This window comes from Anolis sagrei, chromosome 2, assembly GCF_037176765.1.
Source record: "Anolis sagrei isolate rAnoSag1 chromosome 2, rAnoSag1.mat, whole genome shotgun sequence".
Lineage (NCBI taxonomy): Eukaryota > Metazoa > Chordata > Lepidosauria > Squamata > Dactyloidae > Anolis > Anolis sagrei.
The window spans coordinates 152192654-152217209 of NC_090022.1; the positions used below are offsets into that span (position 1 = coordinate 152192654).

The 24556-nt window shown below is 40.1% G+C and overlaps 1 protein-coding gene across 1 annotated transcript in view; it reads left to right on the top strand.

Moving 5' to 3' along the window:
• Positions 1–24556, top strand: part of FRMPD1 (FERM and PDZ domain containing 1) — a 93258-nt gene that overhangs the window by 55227 nt on the left and 13475 nt on the right. Inside the window, exons 5-14 of the mRNA XM_060763759.2 lie at positions 447–549; positions 2491–2536; positions 4669–4776; positions 8270–8365; positions 10628–10753; positions 13544–13663; positions 17563–17699; positions 20408–20534; positions 21572–21667; positions 24343–24525. Of these exons, the coding sequence (XP_060619742.2) occupies positions 447–549; positions 2491–2536; positions 4669–4776; positions 8270–8365; positions 10628–10753; positions 13544–13663; positions 17563–17699; positions 20408–20534; positions 21572–21667; positions 24343–24525 (1142 nt within the window). The remainder of the gene's footprint in view (positions 1–446; positions 550–2490; positions 2537–4668; positions 4777–8269; positions 8366–10627; positions 10754–13543; positions 13664–17562; positions 17700–20407; positions 20535–21571; positions 21668–24342; positions 24526–24556) is intronic.

Here is a 24556-nt window from a genome sequence, read left to right on the forward strand (position 1 = left end):
TCAAATAGATATCATTGGGTTGTTGTAGGTTTTTTCAGGCTATATGGCCATGTTCTAGAGCAGTGGTTCTCAACCTGGGGTCCCCAGATGTTTTTGGCCTACAAGTCCCAGAAATCCCAGCTAGTTTACCAGCTGTTAGGATTTCTGGGAGTTGAAGGCCAAAAACATCTGGGGACCCCAGGTTGAGAACCACTGTTCTAGAGGCATTCTCTCCTTACGTTTCACCTGCATCTATGGCAAGCATCCTCAGAGGTTGCTTGCCATAGGTGCATTGCAGGTGAAACGTAAAGTGAGAATGCCCGAAAAAACCTACAACAACCCAGTGATTCCAGCCATGAAAGCCTTCGACAATACACTAGATATCATTGGCTTTGTAATTTGGGCTGATTTTAAAGAAGAAAAGGCTATAAACATAATTTACTCTAACAAAACCTTGATATTTGCAGGCAGCACTGCTGATGGGAAGCTTCTGCCAGGCGATCACATTCTTGCGGTGAACAACGAAGAAGTGGAAGATGTCACTGGTGAACTAGCTGCTGCTCTTTTAAGGTGCTGGGCAAAGAGGAGGGTTGAGGGGAAGTGTGCTTATGAGGGTAAATGTTATGGCCAGGCTCCAAAAAGTTGCTTAGATCCACACCAGGAAATTGTACTGGTCTATGGGGATTAAAGATCTTTCTTCTTCGTGTTGTTGACTGCCTTGTCAAATAATACACCTCTGTCTTTGCACTTTACATTACATCAAAATCCTATACATTTCTTTTAAATATTTAAACATGAACAATTTTCTTGTTTCAGCTTTGCATACATTTGAAAAGGTGTGTTGTGTGGTTTCCGGTCTGTATGGCTGTGTTCTAGCAGATTTGTTTGTTTCTTTATTATACGTGTCAGAAGTGAATTGAGAATACAGTTATAATGTATACAAAACCACAAAGTTAAAAAAAACCTTGGCATTAGACTAAATTTCTTTTGACCAGAAGCTGGCCACTTGGAGTGCCTCTGGCATCGCTGTGAGAAGGCCCTCCATTGTGCATGTGGCTGGGCTCAGGTTGCACTGTAATAGGAGGTCTGTGGTTTGCTCTTCTCCACACTCGTGTGTTGTGGACTCCACTTTGTAGCCTCATTTCTTAAGGTTGGCTTTGCATCTTATGGTGCCAGTGTGCAATTTGTTCAGCGCCTTCCAAGTCACTTAGTCTTCTGTGTGCCCAGGAGGGAGTTTTTCATCTGATCTCAGTTACTGATTGAGCTTCCAGGTTTTCACCTGCCACTTTTGGACTCTCACTTGCTGAGGCGTCCCTGTGAATATCTCTGTAGATCTTAGAAAACTGCTTGATTGAAGGCACTGGCTTGCTGGCTGATATCCGAAGAGAGGATGAGCCAGGGATGTCAATGCCTTGGTCGTTTCGTTACTGGCTGCTACTTCCCAATGATGATCAGGTGGTGCAATACCGGCTAGACAGTATTATTTCTCCAGTGGTGTAGGGCGTAGACATCCTGTGATAATGCAGCATGTCTCATTAAGAGCCACACCCACACAATGTATTCCACACTGGGCATGCATATTCAGCAGCAGAGTAGCAAAGCGGAGGGGCAGATTCTTCACTGTGTCTGGTTGTGATCCCCAGGTTGTGCCAGTCAGCTTTCGTATGATATTATATCTAGCACCCACTTTTTGCTTGATATTCAAGCAGTGTTTCTTATAAGTCAGAGCATGGTTCAGAGTCCGGGGCGCCCGGGGTATGGAAAAAAGAGATAGAGTGGCTCTGGACCCAGAAATACACACCTCTTTTACCTGTCTGGCCTACCCTTGTATCCTATTACCATACCTCCTCCTCTGCCTCTCAGATCTTGCTCCTGAAGACTGCAGTGAAGCGGTGCAGGTGCAAATGTGCGAGATCTGAGAGGCAGAGAAAGAGGTACAATAATAGGAAAATTGCCAAATTGAAATCAAAACTGGTTTTTTAAATTTTATTTGGTGTGCTTAGAAGAGGTGTGGTCTTATACAGCGAATATATCCCAAACTCTATATTTTAACTGGAAAAGTTGGGGGTCGTCTTATATGACCAGTCGTCTTATATGCCGGAATATGTGATAAGTATTTGAGAATCAGTTGGAGAAGGAGGACTGAAGTTAGGGAAATAGTACAGGTATAGAAAGATAGAACTAGATATCATCTGTACAGAGATATAAGGGAGGGATGGGATGCCATTCATAACCCATGTCCCCCATCCTGCCCCATCCTGCCTAAATTCTATGTCAGGGATTATTAGAAGGCCACTTACAACATTTTCTGAAGTTAAATTCCATGGTGGTGATGCTGGTAATGCTGCAAAAATAAGCTTGTACTATGTGTTGCTCATCATGTGATTTTAATGCATGCCATTGCTTATTTTATGTATGCAGATGAAGTATATTTTGCTACAGATTATTAAATAAAATGTTCTCCCATGGTGAAAACAGCTATGATTCATTTTTTTCATTTTGATTTTACAGGGAATCACAAGACACTCTCCAGCTTACAGTTCTCCGATGTACCTCGGTAAATTACCCTCATATACCACTGGTGTTTGAATTGTTCCTTGGAGGGTAAGGGTTTGGTATGCACATGAGATCACAAATGAGACATTCCAGGAGGTAACCATAATGGGAGGCTTGGCAAGATGTGTACCAGCTAGAGAAACTGTACTGTCAAGCTCTCATATCCATGGATTTTGTATCCATAGATTCAACCATATTTGGCTTGAAAATACTAAAATCAATTTTAAAAACAAGTTTTGATTATATATAAGGGACACCATTTTACTATTCTATTGTATATAATGGGACTTGAGTACCCACATATTGGGAGTGGGGGACTGGAACCAAACCCCAGTAGATACCAAAGATCCACTGTGATCTGCAAAGGAAGTCCTTGTGTTAGATGTATGCTAGTGAGAATGAGGCCATTCATTGCCATAAGAATGAATATTTTGTCCTCATAATGTTGTCGCTAAGAATAATATGGTGTCTTTGTGGGGTATCAGACAGAGAGTACTGGACTCAGGTCAGAGCAACACATTCAGCCTATTTAGAGCCAGAAAAGCTGGTTCTGGACCAGTTTGGAATGGAAGCTGAAAGCCGAAGGGGCTTCTTCACCCTTGGCCATCTATTGTTTTCTTCTTCCATGGCTATCTTCCAAACATGGTTTCTCTGTATTCAAAATGATATAGTGAGGCAAAACATTGTAATCAAGACAGGAGAGGTAGATTTGAAGCTTGCAGTGAGCAAGGGACACTGAATTTATTTCTTTCAGTTTCCCAATTCCCACCACTCCCACATATTAATCTAAACAGGCCATTTACACTAAAATACTTTGAAAATGTAGGCTCTGGGCTAAATAGACACAGAGTAGATTTAATTATAAATATTACTTATCACCTTGGGTTGGTCATTTTAATGTACAACCCTAACTTTTATCAAGCCAGAGTCTGGATCATCTTATGGAAAAGCATTACTGTATTGTGATGTTTGAGATATTCTGAAATTTCACTCCCATAAACTTTGACTATTGGTTGAACTTGTTAAGATTTCTGGGGGTTAAAGCCCAGACATTTCTCATTACTCCAAGTTTTTGCCTCACACGCTGCTAATTTTAAAAGATCGCTTGGTTAGAATGTATTTGAACCATCTCCCTGCTTAATGCCTCCATTGCACACAACTGCTGTTTTTCTGTGACCACTGGCTGTGCCAATAGAGTAGCTCTGTCTCTCATGTGAAAAAGAAAGCTTTGAAAATATGGAGTTATTTTTGTTTAGTGTGCATATGACTTTATTCACCACACATGACTTGACTCTTTGATCTAACTTAATCCTTTATGAAACCTCTTAAAACAATCTGGGCCCATAACCCATTAGAGGGCATGCAACAGTTAGAGATTAAGGAGCAAACATGTGGATGATTTGGAGAAACAAACTACAATTTATTATAAGAACTTCATTTTAGATAGAAAAGTAACTCAGAGTGATGATCAAATCTAGCTGCAACTTGAGGCTCATATAATGGAGCTAATTGATGTAAGTTTGAATGAAAAATAATAGCATACAGTTCTACACTTAAGACAAAATTCCAAATAATAAGATATACATTAAGATGTTGCTTGATACTAACCAAGACAGGCAATAGAAATATATGCTGGAAGTTGCTATCCAATAACACTTGCAGGACAACATGATACTCTCCACTGCTGTTGTCCAATACATTTGCAAAGCGCACTGTTGAAGATGGTTGTGCACAACATCATCTTTGTGATTTCTTCTACATGCTTTCAGAGGAATCAGGCTGGCTGCTGTAGGAAAAAATACTGAGCTTGATGGACCTTAGGTGCAATCCAAGAAGAGGCTTCTTTGCATCTGATGCCCTTAGTTTCTCATATTCTGGATCAATCCCTATTCTGCAGCAGAGTTTGCATAAATCAAAAGTGGAAAATCTTTTACACTCCAGATGTTTTGGAATACTGTTCCCACCGTCCCTCATCATAGACCACATTGGTGAAGGATTTGGGGAACTGTAATCTAGGACATCTGGAGGACCCAGGTTTGCCATTCCTAACATATAACATTGTGAGATTGAGCTACTGGTAAGTCTTTTCATGTTATGCGATAATTTGCAAACTTAAATGCCATTGTTTTCCAGGGTGGCCCTAAATCATCCTTTCTTACAGCGGAGAAGAGAGCCAGGTTAAAGACAAATCCTGTTAAGGTTCGCTTTGCAGAAGAAGTAGTAGTGAACGGCCATGCTCAGGTCAGTGCAAATGCACATGAGGCTGAGAGGGGGGTGTTGATGATAACATTTTAGATTTTCTTTCAAATTTACCAAAATAATATGCTGCACAAATACACTTAGAGTTCGACAAAAACAAATTTCCATCCTGATTGAATCTGATATTATGACAAGGACTGGCAGCTATTGAGCTTAGTTGGCTTGCCATCCGGTCTTTAAACTTTCATCTATTGAATATCCAGGTTGAGGATCCCTTATCCAGAATTCCAAAATCTGAAATATTCCAAAATCATCTATATGTGTGACTCACATTGTGATCACTGTTTTCCGATGGTTCAGTGTACACAAGCTTTGTTTCCTGCACAAAAGTATTTGAAATATTGTTTATAAAATGACCCTCAGGTTATGTGTATAAGGTGTCTATGAAACATTTATGAATTTGGTGTTTTGACTTGGGTCCCATCTCCAAGACATTTCATTAAGCCCCTAAATACAAATATAGGTATTCCAACAATCCAAAGCACTTCTGGTCCCAAGCATTTTGGAGAAGAAATGTCCAACATGTATGACTATTGCCCAAAACTGTGTATGCCAATGACAACTAGTGTCTTCCATGTCAGTGGGGTGCTGAATCTGCCTGGGTTTTGTCCGAACTTTAAAAGAGGTAGCTATGGTGCTGAATTTGAATTGATCAGGGCCTCTTCAATATTCATACTAGAATGTCACAGGTTTGCTTCCATTCCTTGCGCAGAAAATAATGGTTGAGTCAAGAAATCAACCACCTCAGCATTCTTTTTTAAAAGTTTATTCATTCAATTATTTTAATTTATATCTTCCCTTTCTCCTGAATGGGAGTCAAAGCAGCTTACGATATAAAGTAAAAGATGACATTTAAAACAATATGAAGTATAAAAGCCTTCGACAATACATATAAAAGTTTAAATGATACATGGTGAGAGGTTTGAGGCTCTATGGTTCTTCAGAGCTTATATAAGTAACTTTTTGGATTACAGCTCTAGTTTCTGGAGGACTCCATATGCTGTAGTTCAAAACATTCACATCTCCTGGAAGGAACAGAGGTGTCACAAACCTTTCTCCAAAACCATTAAATGTTATATCATGGGAGGTATCCCCATAAATTCCTTTTCAAGTGCACATTGCTTCTTATGTCTGGATATGCTAGAAATTGAAGTCAAACATTTCTACACTATTCTGAAATGAGGAAATGTGACACCGAGCAAAGACAGAAATTGTTTTATCCCCCCACCAAATCATCGCATGTTCAAAAACACATATATATAGGAGCTGCAAACATGTGGGAAGCTTATATATATACCACCCATGCCTTCACCAACCTTGTCTTTTCTTCTCTGTCCAAAATTATAAGCACATATGGATACGCAAAGATTAGAAATGGAAGATAATTTTCACTTGTGAGTATCCCGCTAAACCAGTGGTTCCCAATTTGTGGCCCACGGCCCACTGGTGGGCCGTGAGGCCTAAAATAAGGTCCGTGGCTCTAGATTATTAAATATGGTTTTCTGTGGGTGAGCAGATGGCGACTACTGGATGGCATATGTCCTGTATCAGAATCTAGAACTGATGTGTTCCATCCAATGTAATTTTCTGAATCAGCACTCCAAATAACCAAACTGAATCTAAAGTTGACCAAAAACTGATTCGTAACCCTTTTGGTACGAATGTTGGAGAGTGGTCCCTGGTTAAGTGGTCCCTGGTCAAAAAGAGGATGGGAACCACTGCTCCAAACACAGCTACTGTGCCAATACTGCAAAGGAGCATTCCTGGGAATTTTTAGTAGTTTCCAGAAACTGCGTAATAATCTGCTTGAAAGAACCCATCACTATGGCCATTTCAAAGGGAGCATTGCTTGGAAAGAGAGTTTTATTTGGAAAAGGCCCAGGAGTGCTTTCACAGAGCAGAAATATCAACTCTTGAACTGAAGGCATAAATTGTTGATGAGGCCAAATGCTTTTCAGCCTTAATTTTCCAGGGTAATTCTTGTTCATTGTCTTGTGGCAAAATTATACGTGAGGGTTGGGTCATCTAAGGTTGTTTGCAGGATAAACAATAAGCTCTGGATGGGTGTACTGTGTCACGCCCATGAGACTGCAGTGCATCTCCTGGATCTCTATTTAGCTGGGGATGTTCTGTTTGCCATTCAGCTATGGATTTGTCAGTTGCTTCCCTGTCTACCAGATTCCAAGAGACACCATCAAAAAACAATAAAACCAGATTTTATCTAAATGTGGTTTGACAGCTTAATCTAAAACACAACAGAACAGAATTTGCAACAGCCCCATAGCCACCCTGACTGGAGATTTGTGGGAGTAGTAGCACCAAAAAGTTACTTCTTCAGACTTCACAACTGGTGGCCCCTCGGCTATGGAATGCCCTACCCGTAGACATCAGGCAGGCCCCTTCGTTGCTGGAGTTCCAGAGGAGGGTCAAGACGTGGCTCTATGAACAGGCGTTCGGTCAACAAGGCAGCTGAACTCATGAAGACGGTATAAATGAACAAAGGAATGTTAGAAGGATTATGAGAACGGAATCTGATTTTACTGAGGCGTTGATGACCACGTTGTTTTGTCTTGTATTGTCTGTCGTGTATGTTGTGTTTTAACCTAATTGTTATTGTTATATAAATTGCATTGTAAACCGCATTGAGTCACTGATTTAGGCTGAAAAATGCGGTATAAAAATAAAGCAAATAAATAAATAAATACTGTTGGAAAACTTATTTTCTGCTGTGCACCAGGACTGTGACGCACCGGGGCTGGGAGTCAGCCGCATTAAGATCACTACTGACCGAAAGATCATGAGTTCAAAGCCAGCCCGGGTCGGAGTGAGCTTCCGACCAATTTGTGTAGCTTGCTGTCGACCTTTGCAGCCCGAAAGACAGTTGTATCTGTCAAGTAGGAAATTTAGGTACCGCCTATGCGGAGAGGCTAATTTAACTAATTTACGATGCCATAAAAATCTCCAGCAAGCCTGCAAAGAATGAGGAAGTACCTCATCAGTGTCACAAATGGACGGTGAAGCAACAGCTCCCCTGGTGGCCAGAATACCCTCATGAAAGCTGGAATGTTAAATGGCCTCTGTATGTTTGTCTATATATGTTGTGTGTCTGTGGCATTGAATGTTTGCCATGTATATGCACATTGTAATCTTCTCTGAGTCCCCTGTGGAGTGAGAAGGGAGGAATATAAATACTGTAAATAAATAAATAAAATAATTGTGACACAAATTCCCAGATTTATGCCCAGCATGAGCAAAGTATGTCTTAGAGCCACAGATTATGACAGATTACTGTCTCTTAATCAGCATAGATTATGACATTATAATTTTATCCAGGGGGTATGGAGATCTTTATTGGTCTTCTGAAATTACATTTCTAGAAGGAATGACATCTAGAAGTTGAACAGAATGCGAGAGCCAGATATCCTGCATACTAACTAGATGGGTTTTTGTTTGTTTGTTTTGTTTTGTTTTCCAGGGCAGTTCTCTCCTGTGCATGCCTAACGTTCTCAAGGTGTACTTGGAAAACGGGCAGACTAAAGCTTTCAAATTTGAAACCAGCACAACTGTCAAAGTATGTTGAGTTTGAATCTACAATTGTATCTACTCCCTCTTTCTGTATATATGTATGTTTGTATATCAAAGGCCCCTACATGAGGTGTATTATGGGGTGGAGGGGATGAAGAGAGAGCTTTACTGAAAACCTGCTGCACAAGTTAGTGCTTGGCTGAGAAGGGGAAAAAAGAGGGAATGAATGACAGTCTTTTTGGCAGGGACTTTTTGGCTTTATGACAGGTGAGATTTTCCTATAGCAAATAGACAATGCATTTTAATATTTATCTCATGACTGCATTGCAGTATACAAATATGCACACAATTATGTTTTATTAAGGATCCCTCTATGCTGCTGAAAATGCAGAGAAAATGACATTTAAAATGGGTTGTAGGTTTTTCGGGCTATATGGCCATGTTCTAGAAGCATTCTCTCCTGATGTTTCGCCTGCATCTATGGCAAGCATCCTCAGAGGTTGTGACCTCACAAGCTCCGAGGATGCTTGCCATAGATGCAGGCAAAACATCAGGAGAGAATGCTTCTAGAACATGGCCATATAGCCCAAAAAACGTACAACAACCCAGTGATTCCAGCCATGAAAGCCTTCAACAATACACTGACATTTATTGAATAGCTTTATTGTCATTGTGCTATTGCATGATAAAATTAAATGCTTTCCCATCCCTCCGCACCTCAACCACCACCGCACCGCCCCCAGTGTCACATCAGTGTGAAACCACAGAGTTCAATATAGTTATAACTCTAAGATAAAAACTATCTCTCAGTCTGTCCTTGTCTTTGTCTCCCTGTATCGTCTGCCAGATGGCAATTAAAAAAAAAAAAAAGAATATACTGTGTGAGATTGATCCCCAAGAATGCTCTGAGCTTTTTTAAGGCTGCAGGGCCCATAAAGTTCTTCCAAAGAGGGGAGAGGGCAACCAATTATTCTCTGTGCAGAAGTGGTGACCCTTTGGAGCACCTTCCTATCTGCCACTGTATACTCTGTATTTCTTGGCCACACAGGGGGATAAAAGTACACCATTTTGGCTGGTGGGTGGCCAGATACCCACATAAGCTTTGGAGGGGGAAATCCCCCTTACCCTGTCCAAAACTCTGTAATTTCAGTTTGAACCCCCAGGAAGATAAAGCCAAGTGTCATGCCGCCATATGGAGGGTTTGTCTCTATTTTAAAATGGGAGACAGGTAAGGAAGACTAGCACTGCCATCCCTCCTTCCCAATTTGCCTGAGACTGAGGAGGAGGGATGCCTGTGAGAACTGTCTCTTGGGATCACAAATGGTGATCCCAGGCAACAGTCTTTGTTGCCTTCATACCAACAAAGGCTTCGATCTTCCAGTAAGGTGTTTTTTTAAAAAACTAGAAAAACCCAGGATAATCAGGTTTCTTACAGGTTGAATCAGATTGGCTTGGTGTGTTATTTGGACACTCCAGGTTAATCTGTTTCCTACACTGCATTGAATGGAGCCCCCGGTGACACATGGGTTAAACCCCTGTGCCGGCAGGACTGAAGACCAACAGGTCACAGGTTCAAATCCAGGGAGAGCATGGATGAGCTCCCTCTGTCAGCTCTGGTTCCCCATGTGGGGACATAAGAGAAGCCTCCCACAAGGATGATAAAACATCAGGGCGTCCCCTGGGCAACGTCCTTGCAGACGGCCAATTCTCTCACACCAGAAGCGACTTGCAGATTCTCAAGTCGCTCCTGACATGAACACTCCCCCCCCCCCCCCCGCATTGAATGGCATTAGGGATGGGGCCTGAGATTATTCTTAAACATACAACTTTCTCCCTCAAATTGTACTCCCAAGTTTATTTTAATTCAAATCTCCCTGCACCTGCATTTTGCTGTCATCATCAGTTGTCCTTGAAATTTTTGGACTGGAATCGTTGAGCAGCTCCTGGAATTAGTAGTCAGAGTAGCTGAAACAGACAAACTTTACACTCTCACTCAGCTTGTGGAAACTGGAATAAATATTGCATGCTTGGAATAGCTCTCCAGTGGATTCTACAATACGGGTGAGATCGACTTCTCTACTCTCTACTTATGTGACCCTACATATCACATAAGATGAAACAGACAGTCCTTTTGGCGAGGCTGCACCTGATGCCTCGCCAAAAGGACTGTCTGTTTCATCTTATGTGATATGTAGGGTCACCTCTGTGAAAAACTGAGAATTTCAATTATATTGTACAGGCACTTAGACAATTCTCTCAGTGTATTTACATTATTTAATTTGTTATTTTTTCCATCAATGATTTGCAGGACATAATTCTTACCTTGAAAGAAAAGCTTTCCATTCGGAGCATTGACCATTTTGCCTTGGTGCTGGAAGAGCAGTATAATATTTTAAAGATGTTTCTTCTCCATGAGGATGAACTCATTGAACAGGTCAGTCTCAATGCTCTGAAGGCATCTATCAATGTCTTCTTTAGCAGTTTTGCTAGTTTAGGGGTTTGAATATCTGGCTATTCAGATGTTATTAGATTTCAGATCCTTTTAGGTCCTGTCCAGATGACCTCTTGGTACGAGATGATGATCCAACATCTGGAGGACTTCAAGTTTTCCACGTGTGTAGAAAGATAGTCGATTCCCTGAGGAATAAAAGCCACTTTGATGTGGACATTGTTTGGGAAAATGAGTGTCTGGTTGATTGACCTTTTCATTTGAGGCACTCCCCATCTGCAAAGCCTGATATATAGATTTTTAAGACACTCAAGAAAATTCCTGTACCTGTGTATTTAGAAGAGAGAATTTCAGCATGTCACAAAATGAGGTATCAATCAATACCTGCTAAAATTCTTTTTTTATTCTACACAACCATTAAATGTAAAGGAGTCCTCTGCCAGCCCTGGTAGTATAGTAGTGTGACTAGGACTCTAGAAGACCAAGGTTCAAATTGTTGGAGGTTGTAAATGTAAATAAACAGAAGCTTTACCACAGTTTCTGAACCAAAATATACCCTGCATTATAATAATGTGTCACTCAGATTTGTGTAATGAGTAAGTATCTTTACTGCATTTCAAAAGGTCAAATGGAGCAACAATATATATAGCAGTCTCTGATTTCTTACAGAAAACATAGGGAATAAACAGCCCTTTTAAACAGTATTTACAATATGCTTCATGCCTCAGAAATGATCAGGGTTCAGAGAGTTGGTAGCCATTTCCTTCTTGACTGTTTCCAGTCAGCACTCTCTTCACTCTCTGAGGTGAAAATGGCAGTTAAAACCATTTCTCTCAGCATCAAGCTAAAGATAGTAGCCAATCCGAATTCTGGCTCCTGGCATTTTCAGCCAATCAGCTGCCATCACATACCTTTCCAGTCAACCCATTACATCATGGTGACTTTTTACAAATCCCCACATAAATCCCCACCCGACATTGAAAACCCATTGGCTGACTTGGGACAACTCACAGCATCTCAGCCTGGGGTTTATAGACTAGCGAGGCACTAGAGTTCTATGGCTGAGAATTATCAGTTCCCCTCCCTAAACAGTCTCATGGGATATTGCTATAATTCTGAGGTGTGAATAGGGCCCTTGTGAAACTGACAGGGCCTTTTCAGTGGTGGCTCCTCGGCTATGGAACTCCCTCCCCAATGATATTTGATCAGCCCCTTCCCTCGTGACTTTCAGAAAAAAAGTGAAAACATGGCTTTGTGACCAAGCCTTCGGCAACTAATACAGTGCAATAGATGACTTGGATTTATGTGAAACAATCATTGGAATGGCCCGAGCTTGATTGTGAATAATGTGATTTTATAGCTGTAAGTAGTATTGTTTATGTTTCAATTGCTTTTAACCTCATTTAGATTTTAAACTAAATGTTATTTAATTGTTGAATTGTTTAAGGCATTGAATTTGCCTCTGCTGTAAGCCACCTTTAGTTCCCTTCGGGGTCGAGAAGGGTGGGATATAGATGTAGTAAATAAATGAATCTATATAAATAAAAAATGAAATGTTTGTTTGCGGGATTAACATAACTCAAAAACCACTGGACAGATTGACACCAAATTTGGACACAAAACACCTATCAGGCCAACAAGTGACCATCACTCACAAAAACACTGAAAAGCACAATAGAAGAGACTTAAAAAGCCAGAAAATTAAAAATTTATTACAACGCATGTGCAAAACCACATATATACACAAATATATACACACACATATATATATACACAAAACACATATACACAGACTGGGCCAGAACAAGGCTTGGCAGGGGACAGCTAGTAAATAATAAACGGTCTATTTATTTCCAGTATTTCTATACTGCTTTTCTCACTCCTAGGGGCTAGAAATACTAGAAACCTTTTTTAGTATTTTATTTAAAATAATAGAGAAGTTTAAGGGAATGTGCAGCTGTTCCATGCCAGTGTATTATTGTATATAGCTCCTAGTTTTGGGGAAACTGCTAGATCCATCTCCTAGAATAGATAATTACATAGCTTTGCTTCTGTGGGTAGTCTATAGCTTAGGCTTTTATTATCACAATGGCCTAAAGTTCCACTAGACGTAGGGAAACATTGACAGTTTTTAAGGAGGACTCAACAACCTATTTCCCATGCTTTTGGCTCTCAAAATTAGGAATATATATTATATATATGGGCAGATCAATAAGTAACTGGAGGTGATGTTTGGCAGAGCAATATTGCTCGGTTTTTCTGTGATACAAAATGCATTCCTGTTCCGTTTTCTTCTTAGCACTTCCCAACTGAAGCTTACAACAGCATAAAATATCCTGGCGTGCAGTGTATTTGTATTTGTTTGCTTCAAGCATTTACAACCTGTCTTCAACCCCAAGAGGCTCCCACATCACCCATTATTGTGGCCATATTGTTTTTAGCATCTCAACATACTAAAAACAATATGGCTACTTTTAAAAATAGAGAGAGATCACGTGGAACTGCTCTTAGTATTTACGTTTTCATTCTGAAATATCTGCTCTTCCAAGTACATCATTCACAGAGGGAAGAATGTGCCACTTGATTAACTAGTTGAAATCTTATTATACAATTTTTCTATCTTCTCGATTTTTCTTGGGAATTAGCCATGCTTTTTCCAAACAACTTTCTTATGCAACCATACGAAAATTCCTTTTTTTAAAAAAATCAAATATTCTTAAGCCAAATTCTGGACCAAATGGCCACATCATAGTCCTCATTCTCTTTCTTTTTCAGGTAGTTCAAAGAAAAGAGTCTCATGATTATCGGTGCCTCTTCAGAATCTGCTTTATGCCCAAGGATCCCTTGCATCTTTTTCAACAAGATCCAGTTGCCTTCGAGTATCTCTTTTTACAGGTGATGTGGTAACACATTATATATCACACAACAGTCCTCTTTGCCTTGGCCAGGATTTCAGCATGAGTGACAAAAAAAATCTTCAGAGATTTTGTATGTATAGTTCGCAGAGCCAATGAAAATAATAAATTATTTTTAAATTATTTAATTTTTTAAATGATACAAATGTAGAGTTTTGGGAACGCTTATGAAATCAGTTCACATTCTAATCAAATTCAGAAAATCTAACTTACATTTTATTTACGTGACTAGGTTAGGTCCCCAGTGATGGCCCGGGTTAGGGATTTTGTAAGAATAAACATTAGAAGCAGCCATTGTTTGGTTTTCGGTTTTATGAAGGAACCCATTAGAAAAGGCATAAGAATGTGGGTAAACCCTAACTCCCGCAATCCTGTATCATTGCCCCCAAACAGTGCTAGCATTTGCTCATAATGGGTATGTGTGCCAAGTTTGGTCCAGGTCTATCATCAGTGGATATTGCAGCGTTATCTGGATGTGATTTAAGTATAACTCCCATAATCACAGTTCAACCCCCTCCCTCCAAGCCTGTCAGTAATTAGTCATGATGGATATGTGTACAAAGTTTGGTCCAGATATATCAGTAGTTCTCAACCTGGGGTTCCCAGATGTTTTTGGCCTACAACTCCCAGAAATCCCAGCCAGTTAACCAGCTGTTAGGATTTCTGGGAGTTGAAGGCCAAAAACATCTGAGGACCCCAGGTTGAGTACCACTGAGATATATGAACTGTCATGTTCACAGTGCAGTTCACAAGTGGGTGAACTATAACTCCCATCATCCTCTGTCATTGCCCCCCCAAACCCCACCTGATGGTCATGTGAGCAAGGTTTGGTTCAGATCCGCTGTTGATGGAAGTCAATAGAAAATAATTGATATAAAAAGATTGAGAAAATAATTTATAACGTCAAATAGAATCAAGAAAAATGGTTTAGTATTACACATTAAAGAAACTTGACCACCCCAACTAATCAAAGAAGACAAAGAAGGAAGATATCAAATGCTGATGATGCAAGTAGTAGACAAAAAAGGTTTTGATAGTCAATGTATATGACCAATGCAGATAAATAAAAAAATTGATAAAATAAATCACAAGTTAAAAGAAGTAGAATACTCACTTACTATTCCTAGGTGACTTCAATGCAGTTGTTGATCCATTCTTGGATAGAAGATGAGGGAAGATCCTGCAAAAAGTGGAAGAAGAATTCTCAAAAACCTTTTGGAGTTTGCAGAAAGAATATGGAATAAAATACCCGTGGCGAGAAATGAAGAGAAACGAAAAGGACTATACCTTCTACTCATATAGATACAAGGCATATTCAAGGATTGATAGAATATGGATTTCAAATGGGACTAGTGAAAAATACAGAAATACATCTGAAAATAATTTCAGACCATTCTCTAATTTCAAATGAGATTAAACATTTTGTTTGGAAAGTAAATGAATATCTATTTTTTAAAAATAGAAAATGTGTAAAAAAATAAATAAAAGTAGAAATGAAAGAATTGCTTAAGACTAACGAAATGAAAGGAGTGTCTACTAATATAAAATGGATACATTAAAAGCTTATATAAGAGGAAGATGAATACAATTTAATACACAAGAAAATAAACAAAATCAAGAAAAGATTGATCAAATCCAAGAAGGAATTAAAGAAAAAGAGGTGGAAAGTAAAATTCAACCAACCAATGTTAAAATAATTCGAGACTTGAAACAATTAGGACTTCAAGCATAAATGATATTAACACATCAAATGAAAATAAAACTGAAATTTGCTAAACAAAAGCACTTTGAATTTGCCAGCAAACCAGAGAAGTGGTTGGCAGCTACATTTTAAAAAGGCAAGACAAAGGAAATGTGGTGAAGAGAAAAGGTCAAGAAATCAAAATTATACAGAAGTTTTATATGCTTTTTTTCAAGATTTATACACTAAGAGAAGAATACCTCTATAAGAAATTATAGACTACTTATAGAGAGAAAGATTACCAAGGTTAGCAAAGGAAGAATGAGATATCCTGAATAATCCTGTCATGATACAGGAAGTCACTACAGCAATAAGAAATTTAAAGGATAATAACGCCCAGGACCAGACGGATATACAGCACTATTTTATAAAACATTTGGGGATGAATTAGCCCTTTAGCTACATATGATAATGAACTCAGTTATACAAACAAAGGAGATAAAAGAATCTTGGAAAGAAGCTACGATAACACTGATTCGAGAAGAAGATAGAGAGATCATCACTGTGGACCAATTTCATTGTTAAACGTGGACTATAAAATTTATTCAAATATACTGGCTGGTAGACTTTAAAAAGATATTTAAAACCTGGATCCATGAAGCTAAATCAGGATTTCTTCCTGGTAGATAAATTAAAGATAATATGAGAATACCCCTTGTGCTTTTCTTTTGTGACATATTTGCCGTATTTACTCGAGTCTAACGCACCATTAAATCTAATGCGCAATTCAAAACTTAAAACCCTGAAGCCAAAACAAAAAAAAAGGATTTGCTGCTGAATGTAATGCACACCGGCTTTTTGCCATTACAGTTGCTGCCTGCTTGGAATTCCTTCTTTAAAAACAAAAGTGTTGGAACATCAAAGTTTCAGCAATGAAAAATAAAACCTTGGAGTGCATCTGTGATGCTTTGGTTCAAGGCTATGGAATCATGGAGGCTGTGGTTTGACAAGGTCTTGAGCCTTCTCTGCTGGAAAATGCAGGTGCTTCACCAAACTATGAATCCCAGAATGCCATACCATTGAGCCATGACAATCAAATTAGAGATAATGTCCTTCAAATAGGATCGCCAGCTGCTCTTGAAGCAGCTTCCCTTTTCACTTTGACTAAGATAGGAGCCCCTAGTGTCACAATGGGTTAAACCCTTGTGCCGGCAGGACTGCTGACCAAAAGGTCAGCGATTCAAATCCGGGGACCGGGGTGAGCTGTCTGCCAGCTCCATCTTCCTATGCGGGGGCATGAGAGAATCCTCCCACAAGGATGGTAAAACATAAATCACCCAGATATCCCTTGGGCAACATCCTTGCAGACAGCCAATTCTCTCACACCAGAAGTGACTTGCAATTTCTCAAATCACTCCTTATATAAAACACATACATAAAGATGACTGAATGATGCAAATCAAATGTGCACTGTAGTTTTTGCAAGATAATTTAGCCAAAAAAAGAGGTGAGCATTAGATTTGAGTAAATAAGGTTAATATTTGTCACGGTTTAATCTACTAACAATATTTCCATCTACCCTTTTTTATTTTTTCCTCTTCCCTGTTTTCCCTTTCGCCTTTTTTGTTGTATAAATTGAAAATTAATTTTTTTCAAAAGACTACAAAGGGAACCCTGCTGTATATGACCCAAAGCCTATCTCGTTCATCATTCTGTCCACACAGTTGCCAACTGGTTTCCTGTGAGAAGTCACTAAGCATTATTTTCATGTATCCATCCATCAGAGAAAAAGTTGGATGAAATCTTTGGGCTGGTTTCATACATGCATAAACCTTCCCATTTTTTATTATCATTACCATCACCACCATCACCATCTACCAATGGCTATGTAAAGACTCCACTGAAGAATATTATTCTTGCAGTGATGTGGAAGCTCTATGTATCTGCTTGATCTGTGAAGCCCATTCACACAGGCAGGTTGGCGCTTGGTGCTGTAATCCATAAGTGAAGGACATGCATGTGTGACCCAGCCCCGAATTCCACCACAATGCAAGGAAGGTAAGCAACCTAGTTACTCAATGCTGTCAAGAGTCAAACTGTTGACCCGTCATGATATGGTGGGAAGTGGGGAGAGTTTAGCCTGGGACAAATAACTGCCTGCTTCTCTGCTCTTGCTAACTTGGTCCTGTCTATTTCAGAGCTGCAGTGATGTGCTTCAGGAAAGATTTGCTGTCGAGATGAAGTGCAGTGTCGCTTTGAGGCTGGCTGCGCTGCACATACAGGAACGCATCATCACTTGCGCTCAGCCACAGAAAGTCTCTCTGAAATATATAGAGTAAGTGGCAAAGTGTATTTTTGTAAATTCCACTAGATCGTGAAGAATGCAAGGCTTTCTTAGTGGCTATTCCCAGACTCTGGAACTCCCTGCCAAAGGAAGCAAGGCCAGTCTTTGTTGATACTTTTTATTGTGGTAGCAATTATCATCGGACAGGTGTAACTTTTGTATCAACAAAGAGTTAAAACACCATTAAAACACATACAACAAGATACACAGAGTTGAAATACAAGTTAAAATCCATTGGTGAAATGCAAATTACAATTCACTTCCAGATTTGATTAATATATTGTATCACTGAATTTCTAAGTCCCCTTCCACACAGCTGAATAAATCTGCTTTGACTTGGAATATATGGCAGAAGGGACTCGGATAACTTAATTCAATATCATACGAAAGCTGACTGGCACAACCTGGGAATCACAACCAGATACAGTGAAGACATCTGCCCTTGCGCTATGCTACTCTGCTGCTGAGTATGCATGCCCAGTGTGGAAACACATCTCACCACACTAAAACAGTGGATGTTGCTCTTAATGAGACATGCCACATTATCACGGGGTGTCTGCGCCCTATACCACTGGAGAAATTACACTGCTTAGCCGTTATTGCACCACCTGACATCCGCCGGGAAGTAGCAGCCAATAGTGAAAGGACCAAGGCAGCGACATCTCCAGCTCATCCCTTGTTTGGGTATCAGCCAGCACGTAAACGACTTAAATCAAGAAATAGTTTTCTAAGATCTACAGAGACACTCGCTAGAACACCTCAGCAAGCGAGAGTCCAAAAGTGGCAGGCTCAAATCCAGAAGCTCAATCAGTGGCTGATACCAAATGAGAGACTCCCTCCTGGGCACACAGAAAACTGGGCGACTTCGAACAGACTGCACTCTGGCACCACGAGATGCAGAGCCAACCTTAAGAAATGGGGCCACAAAGTGGAATCCATGACATGGGAGTGTGGAGAAGAGCAGACCACAGACCTATTACAGTGCAACCTGAGCCCTGCCACATGCACAATGGAGCAACACTAGAGGCACTCCAAGTGACCAGCTACTTACTGGGCATTTAATAGAATACCAAGTCTGCAAACTTTGTGTTTTGTTTGTTTGTTTTTAATGAAATACAACTGTTTTGGTTCGCTCATGACACGATAAATAAATATCCAGTTCAAAGCAGATATTGTGGGATAGTATGACTTGGTATTCTGGGTTATATGGCTGTGTGGAAGGGCCTCAAATCTGCTGCTGCTTATCCTACATTTGTTGTGCTTCTCATTGTCATTAAAGTGGAGGTCCTACTATACGTTTTTTCATGTTTTTTCCCAGTTGTGCTATTTATTATTTAACTTGTGTTCATGGCTTGATTATATTATGGTTGTTGGTCATGCATGTCTCTTAATTGTATCTAAATTATAGCCATATTTTATCTAATATTTTATCTAATATTGAGGAGAAAGGTATGATCGAAATTCAATAAATAGTTTTTACTGAATCTGGCTACCAGTATTTTTTAAAAAGTCTAAACTTATAACAATAAAACAACCCTCAAACACAGGGGAACTCCAGAGAGGAAACAATCAGGGACAGCTAATCACCTCTGAACAAAATAATTCCCCAAGCAGGAACAAGCCACACCTAAAAACTGCCAGGCCATCAAATGCTAAACAAGGTGGCCAATTGAAACATTCACACCTAGCTCCAACAGGTAAGAATTCTTTCTCCCACCCTGGACTTCACACAGATATATAAACCCGATTTTCCTGGTTTCCAACAGACCTCACAACCTCTGGGGATGCCTGCCATAGATGCAGGCAAAATGTCAGAAGAGAATGCTTCTAGAACATGGCCATTCAGCCCAAAAACCCTACAACAACCCTGTTTTTAAAAAGCAAACAAGCCTAAATAAATAAGGCTATTAATTCATTTAATGAATTTGTAGAGCAGGTCAAATAGGGCAAATGACCTAGTTAGATAGGAAAAAAGATAGCCGAGCTAGTCCATGAATAGAAACAAAATCAATGAGATCTACAGATTTTAGAGTTTTATCGAATTCTTGACCAGGCTACATGACCAGGCTACATGAACATTAGGAAGAACTTCCTGACTGTGAGAGCTATTCAGCAGTGGAACTCTCTGCCCCAGAGTGTGGTAGAGGCTCCTTCTTTGGAAGCTTTTAAACAGGCTGGATGGCCATCTGTCGGGGGTGCTTTGAATGCAATTTTCCTGCTTCTTGGCAGGGGGTTGGGCTAGATGGCCCACGAAGTCTCTTCCAACTCTATGATTATATGATACAAAAAATAGGGGGTGAAAGTCGTGACCTTATTTTAGACGTTTCCATTTCTTTTCCCAACAAGAACAAATAAATATGTGCTCCTGCATGACAGGGGGTTGGACTGGATGGGCTTAGCCCATCTATGATTCTATAAATATTTCTTGTTTAAGACAGACCTGCTATTTCCTCTTTCAAAACTTATTACACATGTTAATTTGATTAACATAACAGTGATAACAGTGAACTCTCTATTTTGACTATACTTTGACTAGCATACCATAGAATAATGCTGAACCTAGAGAGGCTCACAAACACTAGCATGACTAAGTGAAATTGTAATTATCAAATCCATGGATATTGTACTTTAAATATAAGGAATTCTGCAGAAATATCCCCTTAGGATTCCTTTTCCCTTCTATTTCTTTTTTGCTTCAGGAAAGACTGGGGCATAGAAAACTTTATCTCCCCAACACTGCTCCGAAACATGAGAGGCAAGGACATCAAAAAAGCCATTAGCTTTCACATGAAGAGGAATCAACTTTTGCTGGATCCAAGACAAAAGGTATATGGGTTTAGTACAAAGGTGAAAGGCTACCTAAGGAAGTAACATTGCTGGGTTAACCATGTATGCCACATTCTTTGATATGGTTGTCCTGTATAGGATGCATTCTGAAATTGGAATTTTATAAGCACATTCCCACATTCAAGGTTTCCACATACGAGGGTTGAGTGAAAAGTAATGCCTCCACCTTTGTAACTCCTCAACAGGTGGCAGTACTGGTATGCGGCAGGTACTGGCTTGTTCAGTAGACTCTCCTCTATAGTTCCATTTTGGCAGGAAGCCTTAGCATTGAACACTTGTGTTGTTAATGTGCGAAGTATGGAACCCTGCACAGATCGTCGGTCAATGCTACTTAAGCGATGTGCAGTCACTGAATCCTGTGTCACCCCACAGGAGATTCATCAGCGAAAGCAAGCTGTTTATGGTGATTGTGTTGATGTGAGTACTGTGTGTTGTTGGGCGAGTAAGTTTAAAGATGTTGAGGTAACACCTTTTGCTGTCAGTTCAATGACTGCATGTTGCTTAAGTCACATTGACCGACTGTCTGCGCAGGGTTCCATACTTTGCACTTTAACAACACAGCCATTCAATTCTAAGACTTCCCTCCAAAATGGAACTGTAGAGGAGAGTCTACTGAACAAGCCAGTACCTGCTGCATATCAGTACTGCCATCTCTTGAGTTACAAAGGTGGAGGCATTACTTTTTTTTCAACCTTCGTAATATGGGAGAGACATGGAACAACCACTCCACTGGACATTTACCATTGCTGTCCAAAGCTTTGCTTTGTCAAAACATCAGGAGAGCCTAAGTCAGTGGTTCTCAATCTGTGGGTCCCCAGATGTTTTGGCCTTCAGTTCCCGGAAATCCTAACATCTGTTAAACTTCCTGGGATTTCTGGGAATTGTAGGCCAAAAACATCTGGGGACCCCAGGTTAAGAACCACTGGCCTAAGTTCTCCAGCAACTCCCAACATCCTTTCCTTAAACAGTATCTGCTTATGTTAATGTTTTTCTTCAATTTCTGTTCAACATTTCAGCACCTCCTTTCAGCAGCACAAGTGAGACTGTGTTATCTCCAGATTCTCGGAGACCTCAAACTTTATGGAGGGAAAACTTTCAATGCAACACTCATGGTAAGGTTATTCTTTGGCTTATGTTATAAAACAATACTCTTTTAAAACTATCTCAAGTGTATTTTCTCTGTTGTGTTTACTGCATAAACTTCTAACACTGCAAATTTGTCCTAATGGGACACAAGTCAGAACTTGGCAGTGATTCTTGAGGTCTTTCTGTAAGTAATCAAAAATGCGTGGAAATACATTGGATTCTACATTTGGGCATGCCAGAGCCTTCTATACCACTACACAAAGTTAGATATCTGTTCATTAGCAAATACCAGGAGATGGCAGCGAGGTGTTGGAAGAAATGGCTATGACTTTGGGACATGGATTGGAGTACAATTTCTCTGTCACTACAGTTCAATGTGGGAGTAAAGAGAAAAGCTTTCGTGGCCAGAATCACTGGGTTTTTGTAGGTTTTTTGGGCTGTATGGCCATGTTCTAGAAGCATTCTCTCCTGACATTTTGCCTGCATCTGTGGCAGGCATCCTCAGAGGTTGTGAGGACCTCACAGCCTCTGAGAATGCCTGCCACAGATGCAGACAAAACGTCAGGAGAGAATGCTTCTAGAACATGGCCATACAGCCGAAAAACCTACAACACCCCAAGAGAAAAGCTGGTTTCAGAGGCTCCAAAACTGGCATCACTCTTTCTGGGTGTAGAAGGAGCAAAGGATTATCCACATGACCCAATATTTGTCTTTGTGATCCATGAGCCCAGAAGGGAATAGTGGTCACAGATAAGACAGCAGCTCAGGTCACCATCTTAGCCCCCCACCCCCTATGAAATCTGCCCCAGCTTTCGGGATGGATGAATTTCAAGAAAAAATACCCTTCCATTAATAAAAATAAATCAACTTAAAAACAAGGTAAACATTGGGAACCACCTCAATTTAAGGCAGTGGTTCTCAACCTGTCGGTCCCCAGATGTTTTGGCCTTCAACTCCCAGAAATCCTAACAGCTGGTAAGCTAGCTAGGATTTCTGGGAGTTGTAGGCCAAAACACCTAGGGACCCACAGGTTAAGAACCACTGGTTTAAAGCAAAACTTTTTGCTTCTCAGTTATCTCTGTCTAAACTTAACTAGAAGATTTAAGAACAAGCTTTCTAGCTAGCTAACACTTGCTCCTCTGTCCTTTTTTTTTTTCAATGTTGAAAGTAGGACTTTCATTTTTCTCTGCTGGAAGTGGATAAAGACTGAGCCAGCCACAAGTTAGCAATTGGATAACATTTCTAGGCAACCCCAAAGCTAAGTCAGTCTGAACAATAAAGATTGTAATCAAAACTTCCAAGAAGAGATAACTAGACAGAAAATGGATTCCCTGAATCACAAAAACAACAAGAAGAGATAAGCCAGTTGCAACATAATTTACAACATTTACTGGTGGAAACTAAAATTCTACTACCTTCTCATGTTGCTTTACTGCCTGTGAAAAACACTGAAGATGTCAGAACATCAAATGTTTTCATTGTTACTGTGATTCAAGGAAGAACTAACTCAAACTGCAGCTAGAGTTAGACAGGTCTTTAAGGATACTTACTTACTTAGGACAATCCCTCATTGTCTGAGTAAGATTGTCCTCCAAGGTCGGTGTCCTGGCGGTGAGTCCGTAGGTGACTGTGGAGCCCTATTCTTGATCTGCATGTTTTCCCGCAGTGAGGGCATTGGTTTCCAGCTGGAAGGCCTTCCCAGTCGGGGTTGGCTTGACATGCCTTTCTCTTGGCACACTTCTCTCTTTCGCCCTACATTCGTGCCTCTTCAAATTCTACAGCACTGCTGCTCATAGCTGACCTCCAGCTGGAGCGCTCAAGGGCCAGGGCTTCCCAGTTCTCGGTATCTATGCCAGAGTTTTTAAGTTGGCTTTGAGCGCATCTTTAAATCTCTTTTCCTGCCCACCAACATTCCGCTTTCCGTTCTTGAGTTCGGAGTAGAGCAACTGCTTTGGGAGATGGTGGTCAAGCATCCGGACAACCTGGCCGGTCCAGCGGAGTTGATGGCGGAGGACCATCGCTTCAGTGCTGGTGGTCTTTGCTTCTTCCAGCACGCTGACATTTGTCTGCTTGTCTTCCCAAGAGATTTGGAGGATTTTTCAGAGGCAACGCTGATGGAATCGTTCCAGGAGTTGTATGTGACATTATCTTTAAGGATATAAATGATTAATAATAGAATCCACACAAATATTGGGAATCACAGTACAGCAGATTGGTCAAGGGAGAAAGCTAACTGGTTGCCAGTGTTAAAGATGGTACAGTCTTCTTTTCTATATGGAATGAAAAGGAGTGCCGTCTTGCTCTGAGCACTAGGGAAGAGCTAAGACAATACAGAATATTGAAGCTGTGAAGCAGTATTTGAAAATAAAGTTAGTACAGAATATCATACTTCTCATTATTGACTGATTAAAAACTTTTTATACTACTTTTCATTTTACAACAACAACTTGGTGTTCAAAATATAATAAGAGATCCTTGTATCATATGCAGCAGCCAACTGTTTCCATCAATCAGTTAAATACATTTGTTTAAACTGTTTGGATAAACATGTAAATTTTCACCTAGGGCTAAACAGGGCATAGTGCTAAGGAGTGTAAACATACCTCAATGGGAAGGTGCCCATATAATATAATGGCTACTTAGTGATAGACTCTGGTAAGGCATCCTGGAAATGAGTATTAGACTGTTTTCTCCCATGTAGTTACAGGACAGAGAGTCATGTGTCACCCTCTTGGTGGGAGCCAAATATGGAATCAGCCAAGTTGTTAACAACAAACTCAACATCATTACCATGCTGGCAGAATTTGCTAACATTAGCAAACTGGAACTTACTGAAGAGTCTGAAAAAGTAAGCATGGTAAAAATCTACCTCCAAGATATAAAGGTAATTATAACTTCATTCCCTCTTTCAACAA